Genomic DNA, 14,168 nt, shown 5'->3' with positions numbered 1-14,168 from the left:
AATTCTTTTATATCCTTTATCTTCTGCTCCCTATTCTCATTTTCATTAGTTTTTACACTTTTCAGCAGCTTCAAAAATTATATTTTTCAGGTTTTCTCTTCCCTTTCTCCTTCAAATTTCAATCTTCCCTACATATTCTCGTATAAACTTAGATCCATAATAAACTACTCTATTTCCAAGCTTATTTCTTCTAAAAAGTTAGTTAAATTTTATCCATTTTAGTTTTTAATTGTTTTTTTTTTTCCTTTTTTTTGTAAGTTTTTCTAGATTAAAGTGTTAATTTTGAGTTAAAATTGTACTTTGAGCTATTAGTTTACTAGAATTATAAAGATTATGTTGATTTTTCTTATTTTAAACTATATGATGTTTAACTTAGGTTAAATAATCTATATTTTATATATTTATGTTTATTATGCATTTGTATATATTGTTCTGAATTAAATCTAATCAATATCATTTTATTTATGAACTTTGCAAATTTTTTTTAAAATTTTGCGTAGCGCCTAGCCGTTAGCGTTAACGTTACGGCCGTTACAGGTCTGTTTCCGTTACTTGCGACCACAACGGCGAACGTGGCCGTGACCACGACCGCGAATGTGACCACGACCGCGAATGTGACCACGACCGCGAATGTGACCACGACCGCGAATGTGACCACGACCGCGAATGTGACCACGACCGCGAATGTGACCACGACCGCGAATGTGACCACGACCGCGAATGTGGCCACGACCGTGAATGTGGCCACGACCGCGATTTAAAACCATGGTTCGCAATTTAAAACCATGGTTTTAATAGTAACTTGGTCGTTTGTCTTTTTGTGTTGTTGGCTCCTTTTTACCCTTAAAATGTCATATAAAAAAGGCACTAATGGAATGATGTACGTGTTTTTGATACTACTCCATAAATTATTAATTCTAGTGTAAATAGACACGTGATGAGTTCCTCTAAAAACTTCTTTAATTACCTTCCGTGTCTACAAAAGGACACAATCAGAATAACCGATGGCTCTTTTATTTTGTCTTTTTTATTGTTTGTACTTTCAATATTAAGCTATCATTTGTTCTCCATGTTCCTCATTTTTTTATTAATCTTTTATTTGTCAATGCTCTTATTGAAACCCTTAACTGTAAAATTGAGTTTTTTCTTGATCGCTATGTTATTCAGGACCTTTTGAGTTTTTTCTTGATCGCTATATTATTCAGGACCTTTAAACTGGGAAGAGGATTGGCTATAGTAGACTGCACGACAATTTCTATATATTGGAAGGGAATCTGAGTTTGAATTCACCTCGGACTCTTTTAGAAAGAAATCAGAATGTCAACCAGGAAACCATACAGTGGCATCGACAGTTAGGACACTCATCCTTCTTTGTTTTAGAGAAACTTTATTCTGATTTATTTTTCAAGACTCAACGTGGTTCTTTAGTTTGTGATGCTTGCGAGTATACTAAGCATACAAGTATCTCTTATCCCTCCAGTAATAATAGGAGTATGATGCCTCTTGTGACCATCCATTCTGATGTTTAAGGACCTACCTAAACGGTCTCATTATCTCATAATCATTGATTTGTTATTTTTATTGATTGTTGCATTCGTATGACTTGAATTTATGTAATAAAGGCAAAGAGTGATGTGTTTTATTGCTTTTAATCTTTTCATGAGATGATTTGTACTCAAGTTGATATTAAATAAAAGTTTTGAAAACTGATAATGGCACAAAATATATGGATGGACATTTTTCTGCTTATCTGGAGTTTAATGGAATGCTGCATCAAACTAGTTATCCTTATATTAGAATCCAAAATGGTATTTCTGAAAGGAAAAATAGACACCTATTGAAAGTGCTCGATCTCTCATTTCCCCATGAACCTTCTAAAAACCTATTGTAGAGATACAGCCTTAGCTGCAGTTTATCTCATTAATAGAATGTCTCTCAAAACTTTTGCCATTAAAAGCCCTTTAGAGATGCTACAAGGAAAAAATATTTATACTGTTCTAGCAAAGTGTTTGGATGTAGGTGTTTTATTTTGCTTATATTAAGACAGGAGGAAAACTCAATCCAAAGGCTCTTAAACGTGTTTGGGCACTCTCCCACACAAAAGGGTTACAAGTTCCACAAAAAGTGTTTGTTTTATTTATACTAAGACAGGTAAAAACTCGATTCGAGTGCTCTTAAATGTGTGTTTGTTAGGTACTCTCCCACACAAAACATCGAAAATACCTTGTCAGCATAGATGTTACGTTCAGAGAGACTGAACCTTACTTCAGTGCTACTCCATCATCTCGTCACGAGAGAACAATAAGATAAAAGAGTGATTCCTAGTCCTATAACTATAACTCTAGAGCGTTTTATTGAGAGAGACTAATGGTGATCAAGAAAAGATAATAATTAGGCATTTGGATAAGCCAGATTTAAGGACATACTTGAGAAGAGACACAACAGAAGCAGAAAAATCATTGTGCAGTCTACTCAGTATCATGAATCTTTCTGATCTCTATCTGGTGAGTCATCCCAACCTTGAGCCCACTAATGATCTAGATAAACCAATTGCTCAAAAAAAAATTTAAATCTTGCACAAAACACACTATTTTTAACTCTCTCTTATAATTCTTTGTCTCCATCCTATAGAGGCTTTGCTTTTATTTCCTGTGTCTATCCCACAGAATTGGAAGGAAACTATAAAAGATTCTAATTGAAAGAGAGGAATGATTGAAGAAATGAAAACCTTGACTAAAAATGAGACCTGGGAGTTGATGTCTCTCCCGCCTAGAAAAAAATCAGGTGACTGTAAATGCATGTTCACTTTGAAATACAAAACAGATGGATCAATTGAAAGATTCAAGGCTGGACTAATTGCCAAAGGATACACTCAAACCTATAGAGTGGATTACCAGGAGATATTTGCCCCTGTTGCCAAAATGAACTCAATCAGATTATTGCTATCTTGCGCTGCCAATCTTGACTGGGACCTACAGCAATTTAATGTGAAAAATGCATTCCACGGAGACTTGGAGGAGGAAGTGTATATGGAAATCCCTCTTGGATTTGCTTATGAAAAAAAACAAGGAAAGGTGTGCAAGCTAAAAAAAGCTTTGTATGGGTTGAAACAGTCGCTCAGAGCTGGGTTTGATCAATTCAGCAGAGTTATAATTTCCGTTGGCTATCAATAGAGCAATGCTGACTACAGTAAAATTATTTTTCTCATAGTTTATGTTGACGACACAGTAATAACAGGGGATGACTAGGCTGAAAAAATTTTTGGCTCAGGAGTTCAAAATTAAAGATTTAGGAAAAATTCAATATTTTCTGGGAATTGAGATTTCCATATTAAAAAAAGAAATCTTTATTTATCAGAGAAAATATATTCTAAATCTTTTAAAAGAAAATGGCATGTTAAGCTGCAAATCAGCAGAAACTCCCATTGAGAGCAATCACAAGCTATAAGAAGGGATTGATGAATCAGTAGATATTGGCATATATCAGATATTGGTAGGTAGACTGATTTATTTTTCACATACTCGACCAAACATGGTATATGCAGTCAGCTTAGTCAGTCAGTTTATGTATGATCCTCGTGAGTCATAAGTCTCACATGCAAGCTGTTTTTCACATTTTGCGATACTTAAAGTCTATTCCTGAAAAAGGTTCCTATTCTCTAATCATGGTCATCTCCGCATACACGCATTCACATATGCAGATTGGGCTAGATCTCTTGATGATGATCTACTGATCCTGCACACTTATACAAGAAAACCTTGTCACTTGGAGAAGCAAAGTGTTGTTGTTCGATTGAGTGCTGAGGCGGAGTATAGAGCGATGGCACAAGGTATTTGTGAACTCCTATGTTTGTGAACTCCTATGTTTGTGAACTCCTATGTTTGTGAACTCCTGTGGTTGCGGGAATTGAAACAGTTGGAGAGAGACAAACTACTTTTATGCTGTGAGGACAAAGCTGCAATCAGTATAGCTCACAATCCGGTTCAACATGACCGAACGAAACATATAAAGATTAGTCGACACTTTATTAAAGAGAAGTTAGTAAATAATGTATTAAGATTAGATCATATGACTTCTGATGAGCTAACAGTTAGCTGATGTGTTTACCAAAGGGCTCAGCAACAAGATCTATCACACCTCGGTTTGCAAGTTGGACATGCAAGTTGGACTATGCACCAACTTGAAGGGGAGTGTTGACCAATATAAAAGGTTTCTAATTAAGAGAATTTAGATATTTGGGATCCTAATTAAGCTTGATTATTGGGCTTGATTATAGAAATTTTATTTTTATTGTAAATATTCCTAATTTAGGTTGATTCTTTGTATACAAATACTCAAATCTTATAAAAATCAACTAAAATTTTAAATAGAATAAAAAATGCCTCTCAAAATTCTTCAATAACATTTAACCATTAAGACCAAATAATGCACCTTTTTTATCAAAATGCCTGACCATTCATGTCAATCCTAATCTTCCCAAATTGGCAAGGCTATCTTTCAGTTTCCTTTCCAATTCAAATACACAAACAATTAAACATCACCTGCTGAATAATGTTATCTTTTACAGAAGGGCTTAAATGTCATTGCTTGACAAACTATATGGCTAACAGGGTGAGCAGTGTTCGATTAAACTGAAATAACCAACCGAACTGAATAAATTCTGATTTTTGGTTTGATTTTATTTTCTTTTTTGTTCAGTTCGGTTTTGATTTTAAAAAATTTTGATTATTTGGTAAAATCAAACTGAATAGTTACTTTTGGATGTTTTTGTATGAATGGGTATATAAATTAGAAGTTTTTTTCATTTTTGTAATTTTCAATTTAAAATTTGTTATGTTTCTTGTTCATATTGTTTAATGTATTATCAAAACATCAAGGTTGAAACACTCAATTTCATGTTAAAACATTAAACATAAGGTCTATAATTAAAAGCCCAATAAAAAGCCTAGCTGACCGAACCAAACCAGAGCGGTTTGGTTTTGCTCTAATTCATTTCGTGTCAATTTATACAAATTTCTAAAATTTGATTTTCGGTTATAAAACCGAACCAAACGAATGCTAGCCCCTAATGGCCGATGACTTCTGGTAGATTAAATATGAAATTCTACTTGCTGATCCAAATTATTTACGAAACACAACTTAAATATTGGGAAAAGAAGATAATATTGTAATGATTATGTAGAAAGTGCAGGGGCAATGCGAGGGCAACAAAACATGAATAATTTTAACTCAAGAAATGAAGGAACGTGGATATATATAATCTTTGAGCATATCCACTTTTCAGGGACATTTAATCTAAAAACTGACCAAACATAAAGGTAAACATGGGTTATTCTTGACTTACTCAGAATCAGTTTCCTCGTCTAGCATGCGAAACAAGTTATCTTCAATTTGCTCATCAATGACGGAGACCTGTCAAAGATAGAATCAGGAGGTTGCTGGTAGGAAGATCAATAGAGAGACATAACACCCTATATTAAAACTACTCACTGAGTCCTTTTCAATGAGATGTCGTAGGGTCGAGACAGCAAGATGCCGTAAAGTTGGCTGCTTCGATAAACCAACCAGTATTAGAAGAGCAGAAAGAAATATACATTTGTTCAGGGATAAATTTTATCACTTAATGGATAATACCTGTCTTGATGACAGAGTCCGGAGGAGAGTTTGCACATGAGAATGCACGGAAATGGCTTGTGGGGCAAAAAGAACAAGTTGTTGAGTAAAACGCACACTCCTACCAGATTGGGAGGGAAAAAAAAAACACAAAACATTAAACAAATAGTTAAATACATGAAATAAAAATGCTCAGGAGTTTGGGTAGAAACCAAGAGTCATGTTCTTGATCACAATTTGAAATCACAGACATCCTCTGAAAGCAATAAATTCCAGCATATTATTCAATTATGAGTGGCAATCATGAGAAAAGTTTATCCACCTAGGATTGCACCTTATGATTCAATTATATGCTAAATTGATCATTTTCAAAAAAAATCTCAAAATTGTAAAGACATGATCAAACTTCAGGAAATTTTAAGGACACTGATGAATTATGAAATTTATTTCCTTCATAAACAATGCCTTCGGTTCCGTTACAAAGTATCATAAAATATTTAAAAAAATAGCAAAAAGGCATGAGTTAATTTGTACATACTCGAGCAGTGTTGCAGTTTCTTGCCATGAGCTTATCTCTGCAATGACAGACTGGATACAGAATTTATATTCTGAATTAATCCACAATCCTAAATACAGTGCCAATGATTGAAAGAATAAAGGCAATTCAATTCATACTATGAAATGAGTACTTCTCATCAATATTTCATAAAAATCAGTTACCGGAGGAGGGGTGGGGTTGGGCAAAATGAGTAATTATCAAAAACTAAAAGTCCAAAACATGGACTACTACAGAAACTGTAAGAATCACCTTGCAGCGTGAAAAGAAAATGCTGCCAGGGGCAAGTTCAGGACCAAGCACAGCAACAATGGCATTTATAAGGCGGCCCACTCCTTGCTGAAGGTCAACCAATACATTCTCTTCAGATAAGAGAATGTCTATAGCAAGGCCAAGTGTTGCCTGCAGATGAAAGAAAAATAAACAGAAAGCAACAGAACATTGAAACATGAATCAATAATGAGTGGTAATGGCAAATTCAAAAAAAAAACATATATAGTAACTAACAGAAAAGAAAAACTCATTGATTCTTTTTGCTGCCAAACACTGGGAACTCCACCATGCATTCTATGCAATATATTAACACCGAACAATAAATGTTTTTTTTTTAAGAAGAAAAAAAAGAGCATCCAAATTTACAGCACCAGAAAGCCAAAACCAACATTGAGATTGAGCAAGAAGCTCAAGATGCATCACATGGCTAGTTTCAAAAGGTTTAGCAAAATCATCAAATAATTCAAATATATGAGCAATTAGTTTGAGAAAAACAGTGAATAAACTTTGTTGATGTTCCAAAAAAATTCACAATTAGGTTTTTTGTTCATGCTTGTATGCATATAATACATACATCTGCAGAAAAAGAAGAATATTTTTAATCCCAGCTTGCACAGTACATTCATAAACCTTTGCTCAGGTTACTGATTCAGAGAGGGAAAAAAATTGAACCCAGTATAATCTATACAAAATTAATTACCTGAACATGAGATATGTATGAGAAACCAGCAGCTTCAATTGTCAAAAGAAGCCCATGCAAGGACCAGATCTGTAAACCGGTGGTGGTACTCTTAACCAGTGATGATATTGAGCTCACAGTTGTGGGCACTAAACTTGACAATGCCATTCCTCCTGCACTGCAGGGAGGATAATTAAATAAGAAATGGAGCATAAAAATGCAATCAAATTCTGAGGTGCACATGCCAACAATACAAAATCATAGGGAAATTGAAAGAAAAATGTAATACTTAAAGCTCATATAAGTGGCAGTACATCCCAAATTCTAATATTTCAACAGTGATAACTATTATAATAAGAAGTAGCCAGCATTATTATGACAGCTTCTCATCAACATTGTAAATACCATATGACTTGATTTTAAATTTGGGCCAGCCCTTATAAATCGAAGTGGGATTCAACACACCCCTCACGTGACACATTTACAAGAAGCCCAGTATCGGTGGGAGGCTCTGATACAATGTTAAATTTAGAATAATAAAAGAGATAAAAGACAATAACACAAGTAGATTTACATGGTTTGGCTATGAGAACATACATCCACGGACATAACACCTCAAAAGACTACATCTTTATTGAATTGAATTATCTCAATAATATAAAGGGTTTCCCATTTATAATGAAAGATCCAATACATATATGGTATGATACCATAAACGAAGGATTCTCCACTATAATAGAAATATATCAAATCCCATTATCATAGGAATATATAGACATAAATATTCTATCTATTTAGGAATACAAATTCTATATTAAATAGATTTAACTTTCCATAAAATCCCCTTAATTGTAGGTTAGAATCTCATCAATTCTAACACTTGACTTTGACTAGATGCTGCTAACTAAACCTGCATGATTTCTACCAGAAAAAAAGCAGCTCATTAAAAATGAGGCTGAAAAACGACTACTTAGTAATTATAATTTGTTCCCAATTGATGTACCTAGGGAATAAAAATTGCAAAATGTACAAACCAGTACATCAATACTATCAAAAACATATTGTGCATTCATCACATCCCCATCAGAAGAGGAATGGCAGAGCTGGATAGGACACATTCTTAACAGTTACACATTGTGAATGAAGTTAACATTTTGAGCACGAAACTCTTTTTCCCATTAAACATAGCATTAGTTTTTTCTTTCTTTTTTATTTTAATGGATAAAGCTATTATCAGGATGTTTAAACCCAGTACAATTCTGTGGCCTAATAGGATTATAACTTATACCACCTGGTTGCATCTAAATTTTCACTATTTTTCTTAGTCTATTTAAATTTTAAGGTTTTCACGCTAAATAGAACTAAAACGGTGTATGTACACTGCATTTTTAACAGTGACAGGAGAAATGGTTGAAATGGGATCAGCCTAGATGGCATAGAGGTCCCATGACACAACTTTTGAGTAACTGGATTATATTTGCACGAAGGACAGGGGAGGTCAGGAGGATATCAACCGCTGAACATTTGATCTAAAGGGGGAAAGCTGAAGCAAAGTGCAACAAGGATCCTATTTGATTACAACCTGCCAGTTACTTTGAGAGGCAAGTTCTGGAAGACAGAAATTCAGCCAACTATGATATATGGCAATGAGTGTTGAATGGTCAACAAAGGCTTGTAGCTTTATGCAAGATCAATAATGCAAAAATGAGGATACTAAGCTGGAGGAGCAGAAATATAATAATGGATCAAACAATGGATGAATTCATTCATGGGAAGGTGGAAATTGCACCTATTAATATTGAGGAAAAGAAAGAGAAAGGAGATAAAGACGGACATGTCAAGTATGCTGACACATCAGCAAGAAAGATTGAGCAGATTGAAGTTGTAGTGCATAAAAAAGCATGGAAAAGATCTAGGGTGATGTAAAGCAAGCAGGGAGAAGAGATACAAAATATCTGTATCTTTTCAAAAATATACTCCTAAACAGGGTGTAATGGAAGAAAGGAAAAAACATAGCCAATCCCAATTAGTTCAGGATTACTGTTTGACTGAGTTCATTTAAGTTGTTTACCAGGTCAAAAGATTCAAAGTATGCAGTGGCATTTTTAATGTTTCATTAGAAATAGGATTTGAAGTATGCAATTTGCTTTTTTTATGTTTCATTGGTAAAGCCAGATGGAAATAGTCACGGGAACGGAGACCCAATACGCTATCCAGAAACAACTTATTGACATGCATCATGACTCCATGTCAATGTACACAGTAAAAAATTTGAAACCACCCAGTTACCCTCTCATTAAATCAAAATAAGATTAAAAAAAAGTGTAGAAAATTGGAAACATCTAGATATAACTAGTGGAAATTCAGAAAATCTGAGGATATGTATTGATTGTGGTTGTGTGAAGACTGTAGAATGAAGGAGTGAGGGACATTCACGAAATTTACTATTAACCTGCGATGAATGCATCCAAGTGCAAAAGCAATTGATCCGGCACAGTTAGAATCTGTCACCCCAGTAAGGTCACCTAGTAGCAATCTTGTCTGATCATTATCATCAGAGACAGAAGAGTCAAAACCACAAAATAATTACAGGAAATTAGAAAAAAAAATTAGAAACAATAGCAGAGAAGTATAATAGTGTTTTCTTTTTAATATAATATATGTAACTGAACTGCTCCACAGACATCACAATGTGCAACTAACCATTCTGGCTGTAAAAGTATCATTTCCAAGGCGAGCTAGAAGACCAAGACCTTCCCCTGATGCTCTAACTTGGGATGCACAAACGTCTCCCTCTGCCAAAATACTCTGTAAAATTAAAATAATAAATGAAAAAAAAAGAGGAATTTTATATAATTGTTCTTTGATATAGATGGAAATTTTTATTACAGGTAAGGAACAGCATTACGGCATGGGGAATAATGCATCCCACTGAAACTCAGTACCTGAAATATAGCTTGTGCTGGATTTAATATCTCAAATCCTAAAGGTTGAGGTCGTAAAGGTATCAAAGCCTGAGTGGAGCATGAAATCAGATATAATGTTAAACCCTATACAGAGGTCTAAGCAGGTCAAAGAAGGTTAGCAAGGACCTTTAACCCAGCAAGCAATCCCACACATATATTCGTAACACTGGCTGCATGCCATGCTTGCCTTTTTCCAGCTTTTATACACTGCTCAATCATTCCAAGAAGTTGCAGCATTACACCACTATCCTGTAGAGAAAATCATAGCATATAGCAACAATTGTTAGGAATCCTACTTTTGGCTAAAACATGAAAACACACATCCAATCTCCATACCTGAGAAGCAAACATGATTCCAAAACAGAGGAGCATCTGGTTCACCAATGTCTTGTTTATTGTTTCAGGCTTCAACCAAAACAAGAAAGCAAAAAAGTAGTTCTCAGGACCTGAATTTAGTAAATTGACAATAAGAAAAAGCAAGAATGCAAGAATTCAGTAATATAATGCAACTCTGCATACTTCAGCGCCATACAAAACTTTTGTAGGTTCAAGATGAATGTGATGTCCAGTAAAAAATAAATATTGATGAAGTCTGAAGTGTGAAATTCCTTAATGTGCATGGTGCGGGAAGTAAAGAAATTTATGAACCATTGTCACCCCAAATAATAACAATAAACCCACAACTGTGTTATTGAGAAACTAAAAAACTGCAATATCCAGTCAAATTGGTGAAAAAAGAATCAAGTTAAAAGCAGTTACAACCTGAGGAAAACTTGAGGGTTCATTCTCCCACACACAAGGCATAATGCCATCTTTTCCACCTTGGAAAGCACGAAGTTCATCTTCAAACCAATCTCTGATTGAAGACATCGAACAAAACTTGTCAATTAACTCAAAGGGTTTAAAAGGAGATAAAACAATACTAAAATAGGAGCCTAAAAAGGAGAAAAAATAAAGTTTAAACACATTAATCTCAATCCTAAACTATTTGGAGTCAGGTACATGTTAAAAATGTATAATCAACAGATATTACAAGACAGTATAATTAGTTGAAGAAGACAAAAGACCCATGAAATGAAAGCAGACACCTTCCAGGAGTCCAAGGACCCAACCATGCATCTCTTTTGTCAAGCAGCAACCTCAAGCAAGAGCTTTCCTCACATCTTGAAGCATCCCTTTCATATAACCAAACATAAAGATGTAACTCAGTCATACATGACTCAAGGGTGCACACATCTGTGCATGTGTAAAGTATAAATTGGAACGCCGAGACAACGCAAGTATAAGAAATAGTTACCTATATGGAACTGTACATAACTCAATAATCTTGGGGTGGTCACTTTTATATAGCATTGGATCAGGAATGGACTGATAAGCAATTAATGTTCTGATGATGAATATGTCAAATGCTGGCTTAATATTTGTTGGTTCCTTGCTTTGCAGCCATAGTATATAGGACAGAGCACTGATTTCAAATATTTATGGAATTCAATAATGTAAACCAAAGATTACATAATAATGATAAGAATAAGAAGAATAAAGTCAATAACAATAATGAAAGCAGAGGCTGGGTTGGGAGATTGGGGTGTGGACAGGATATGACTGTACCTACTCAGATATACCATCACTGGTTGAAGTAGGATCCCATTATTCAAAGCACCAGGAGAAATAAAGCATTTTATAAATGCTGTAAGTGCATCAACAGCAGAAGACCATACACTACAAAAAGCAAAAACAAAAAATCAATAAGAAAAAAAAAGTGAAGCAGATGGAGATTTTGCTCAAGGACAAAATTTGCCCTTCAGAAAGTGTTTGGAGTTATTAAAGACATAAGAGTACTCCTAATCCTAATTATCATATTTATCCTCAATTTGAGCAGGTCAAATTATTCTGCACTTTAATATTATCACTTTGGTCTACGAATCACTGTTTTATTTCAATTGAATCCAAGATTTTAGGTCGTCAGCAATTGAATCCAAGGTTTTAGGTCATCGGCAGTGGCTGATATGGTAAGCACGGTACTTCCAAACTTCCAGTATAAATAAAAATTATTACTTAAATGATATAGCTCCGTGCCAAGCTCTAAGAAACAACAAAGAGGTGTGTAAACACAAGTTAAGCAGCTTTATGAGATAATGAGAGGTGAACTTTTCAACATATAACAGTTTGATGACTCTAGGGCTCAAATCTGTTCCATTTATTCAAAGTTAGCTAGTCATGTCTGTGTTGTCTACTTGTATTCCATCTCAAGTTCTCAACCCCACATAAGCAACACAATCAACAGAGCGTGCAAAGTTCATAATATTTTAGACCATTAGCCCTAAAAAGTGCACTGAAGGCATCTTAAGTTAATTTCTAAACAAATCAATTTTTTTAACTCAATCTGCAGGCCTGAACATAGCTTCATACTTAAGGCAACTTGATGCAAGTACCTGGCACCCTTCATCTGGCAGTTACCGAAGCACTAAAGGTGCTTTAATTAACTTGCCTCGCCCAGAAACTTGAGAAACATTACCATATCAATTTACCTCATCCAAGATGACCGACTCACCTTCGGTAATGCTAATCTAAAGCAAACAAAGAAAATGCAGAACTATCGGTGTAGATATTTGCTTACCAAATGCTTGGTGTCAAATCCCCAATTTGCTTAATTTCTTGTTCTGGATTTCCACCAAAGAGGGGAGCCCATAATGAGAGAATATCAAAAACCTGGTCTTCAAGCTCCTACAAGTAACAAGAATAGCAGCATAACATACACGTACTGCCTACATCAACTGGTGAATCTAATAATAATTGTATACCTCCTTTGGCATAGAAGATAATAGAGAGGATAGAAGTAGCCATCCAGCTTCTTTTTCAACTGTTGCAGCCACAGGGTTGCGACTAGGTTTTGTTAGCATTTTCTTTGAAACTTCAAGTGCTGACCTAGGCAATCTGAGTACAAAACAGGATCATATAGGTTTCCAAAACAACCAGTATATGAGACAAAAATACAAGTCAAGAGTACCATAGCCATACAAATATGTGGCCAACAACCAAAGGGCTGAATATTATTCTCATGAAATACTGTTCTATAGAAATTTGCAGAAGCTATGTTTTGACTGAAATATTTGATTCCGGTCTCAAAGAATCCTAATTTAGTTGTACATAGAAATTTATTTTATCAGGTGAGAATTAAGATATGGTTCAGATATCAGCATTTGCAATATATTAGTCAATATTTAGGAAGTGAACTACGAGTTTCCTTTAACCTGGTAAATTTTTGGTGCATGCATGGCATTTTTTTTTTTGGATCCTTCAAACACTAAAATTAGGTTTTAAAAATTCTATAGTTTTGTAAGAAATAAATTATTGTCCTCTATAGAGAAAGGATTAGAGTATCAGAATTCAGAAAAATAATTGACCAAAATGCTTTATTGATAACCAAGATGTAGAAACAACTCCAGAACCACAGAGAAATAACAAGTACTGAGTAAACAAATATAGTAACAACTGCTCCTAAGCAACAGAAGAAACTATACATAAATAAAAAGCACAACTAACAATACGACACAAACACAATCTCTAAGAAGTGCTTTAATATATTATTGAGCATTAGTCTCAGCCCGAGTATAAAATGCAAAATAGACAAGCTAGTTTATTGATATAAAGTAAAGATGCTTTTGTGCTTATCATTTAGTTGCTATGTAGTCATCTTTACATAACTTGGCCCAAGCAATGCCCAAAGAGTTTATGCCTTTCTTGGTTGGACTTAAGCAACATGCAACATTCTTTCAAGTCCTAAATTTTGAGCAAGAAGCAGACATATACGGGGATGAGAAGGTGTTTCTTAATTCTCACAATTAGCACAAGTGGGAAAAGGGAAGACCAAAGTCTGCATTATACTAAATCTTTTTGGTAATTGAACTAACTATATTTGACCACCATAGAATACCAAGCACCAAAAGGAAACAATATATGTGGCATATAGAGAAACGAAATCAATTATAAAAGACTGACACTATTATAAAGGATTCACTGATTCACCCTAAATGAAGACTTTTCCAAGTCTATCTCCCATTCCCACCCAAGACAGGAAGTG

The 14,168-nt window shown here is 34.6% G+C and overlaps 1 protein-coding gene across 3 annotated transcripts in view; it reads right to left on the bottom strand.

Annotated features, from left to right (window-relative positions):
* LOC110603471 (protein SWEETIE) overlaps positions 1-14,168 on the bottom strand; it is a 43,283-nt gene that overhangs the window by 17,563 nt on the left and 11,552 nt on the right. For all 3 annotated transcript variants that reach the window (XM_021741212.2, XM_021741218.2, XM_043954032.1), the window contains 17 exons: positions 12,889-13,021; positions 12,705-12,811; positions 11,696-11,806; positions 11,385-11,552; positions 11,176-11,262; positions 10,850-10,943; positions 10,424-10,492; positions 10,214-10,336; positions 10,067-10,135; positions 9,825-9,929; positions 9,574-9,662; positions 7,143-7,299; positions 6,422-6,571; positions 6,152-6,201; positions 5,635-5,734; positions 5,491-5,547; positions 5,345-5,412 (listed from right to left, as the gene is read on the bottom strand). In XM_021741212.2, coding sequence (XP_021596904.1) covers positions 5,345-5,412; positions 5,491-5,547; positions 5,635-5,734; positions 6,152-6,201; positions 6,422-6,571; positions 7,143-7,299; positions 9,574-9,662; positions 9,825-9,929; positions 10,067-10,135; positions 10,214-10,336; positions 10,424-10,492; positions 10,850-10,943; positions 11,176-11,262; positions 11,385-11,552; positions 11,696-11,806; positions 12,705-12,811; positions 12,889-13,021 — 1,737 coding nt within the window. The remainder of the gene's footprint in view (positions 1-5,344; positions 5,413-5,490; positions 5,548-5,634; positions 5,735-6,151; positions 6,202-6,421; positions 6,572-7,142; positions 7,300-9,573; positions 9,663-9,824; positions 9,930-10,066; positions 10,136-10,213; positions 10,337-10,423; positions 10,493-10,849; positions 10,944-11,175; positions 11,263-11,384; positions 11,553-11,695; positions 11,807-12,704; positions 12,812-12,888; positions 13,022-14,168) is intronic.

This window comes from Manihot esculenta, chromosome 2 (genome assembly GCF_001659605.2).
Source record: "Manihot esculenta cultivar AM560-2 chromosome 2, M.esculenta_v8, whole genome shotgun sequence".
NCBI classification, from domain to species: Eukaryota; Viridiplantae; Streptophyta; class Magnoliopsida; order Malpighiales; family Euphorbiaceae; genus Manihot; species Manihot esculenta.
Note: the sequence above shows the minus strand (reverse complement) of the source record. Positions and strands in the feature narration are given on the sequence as shown.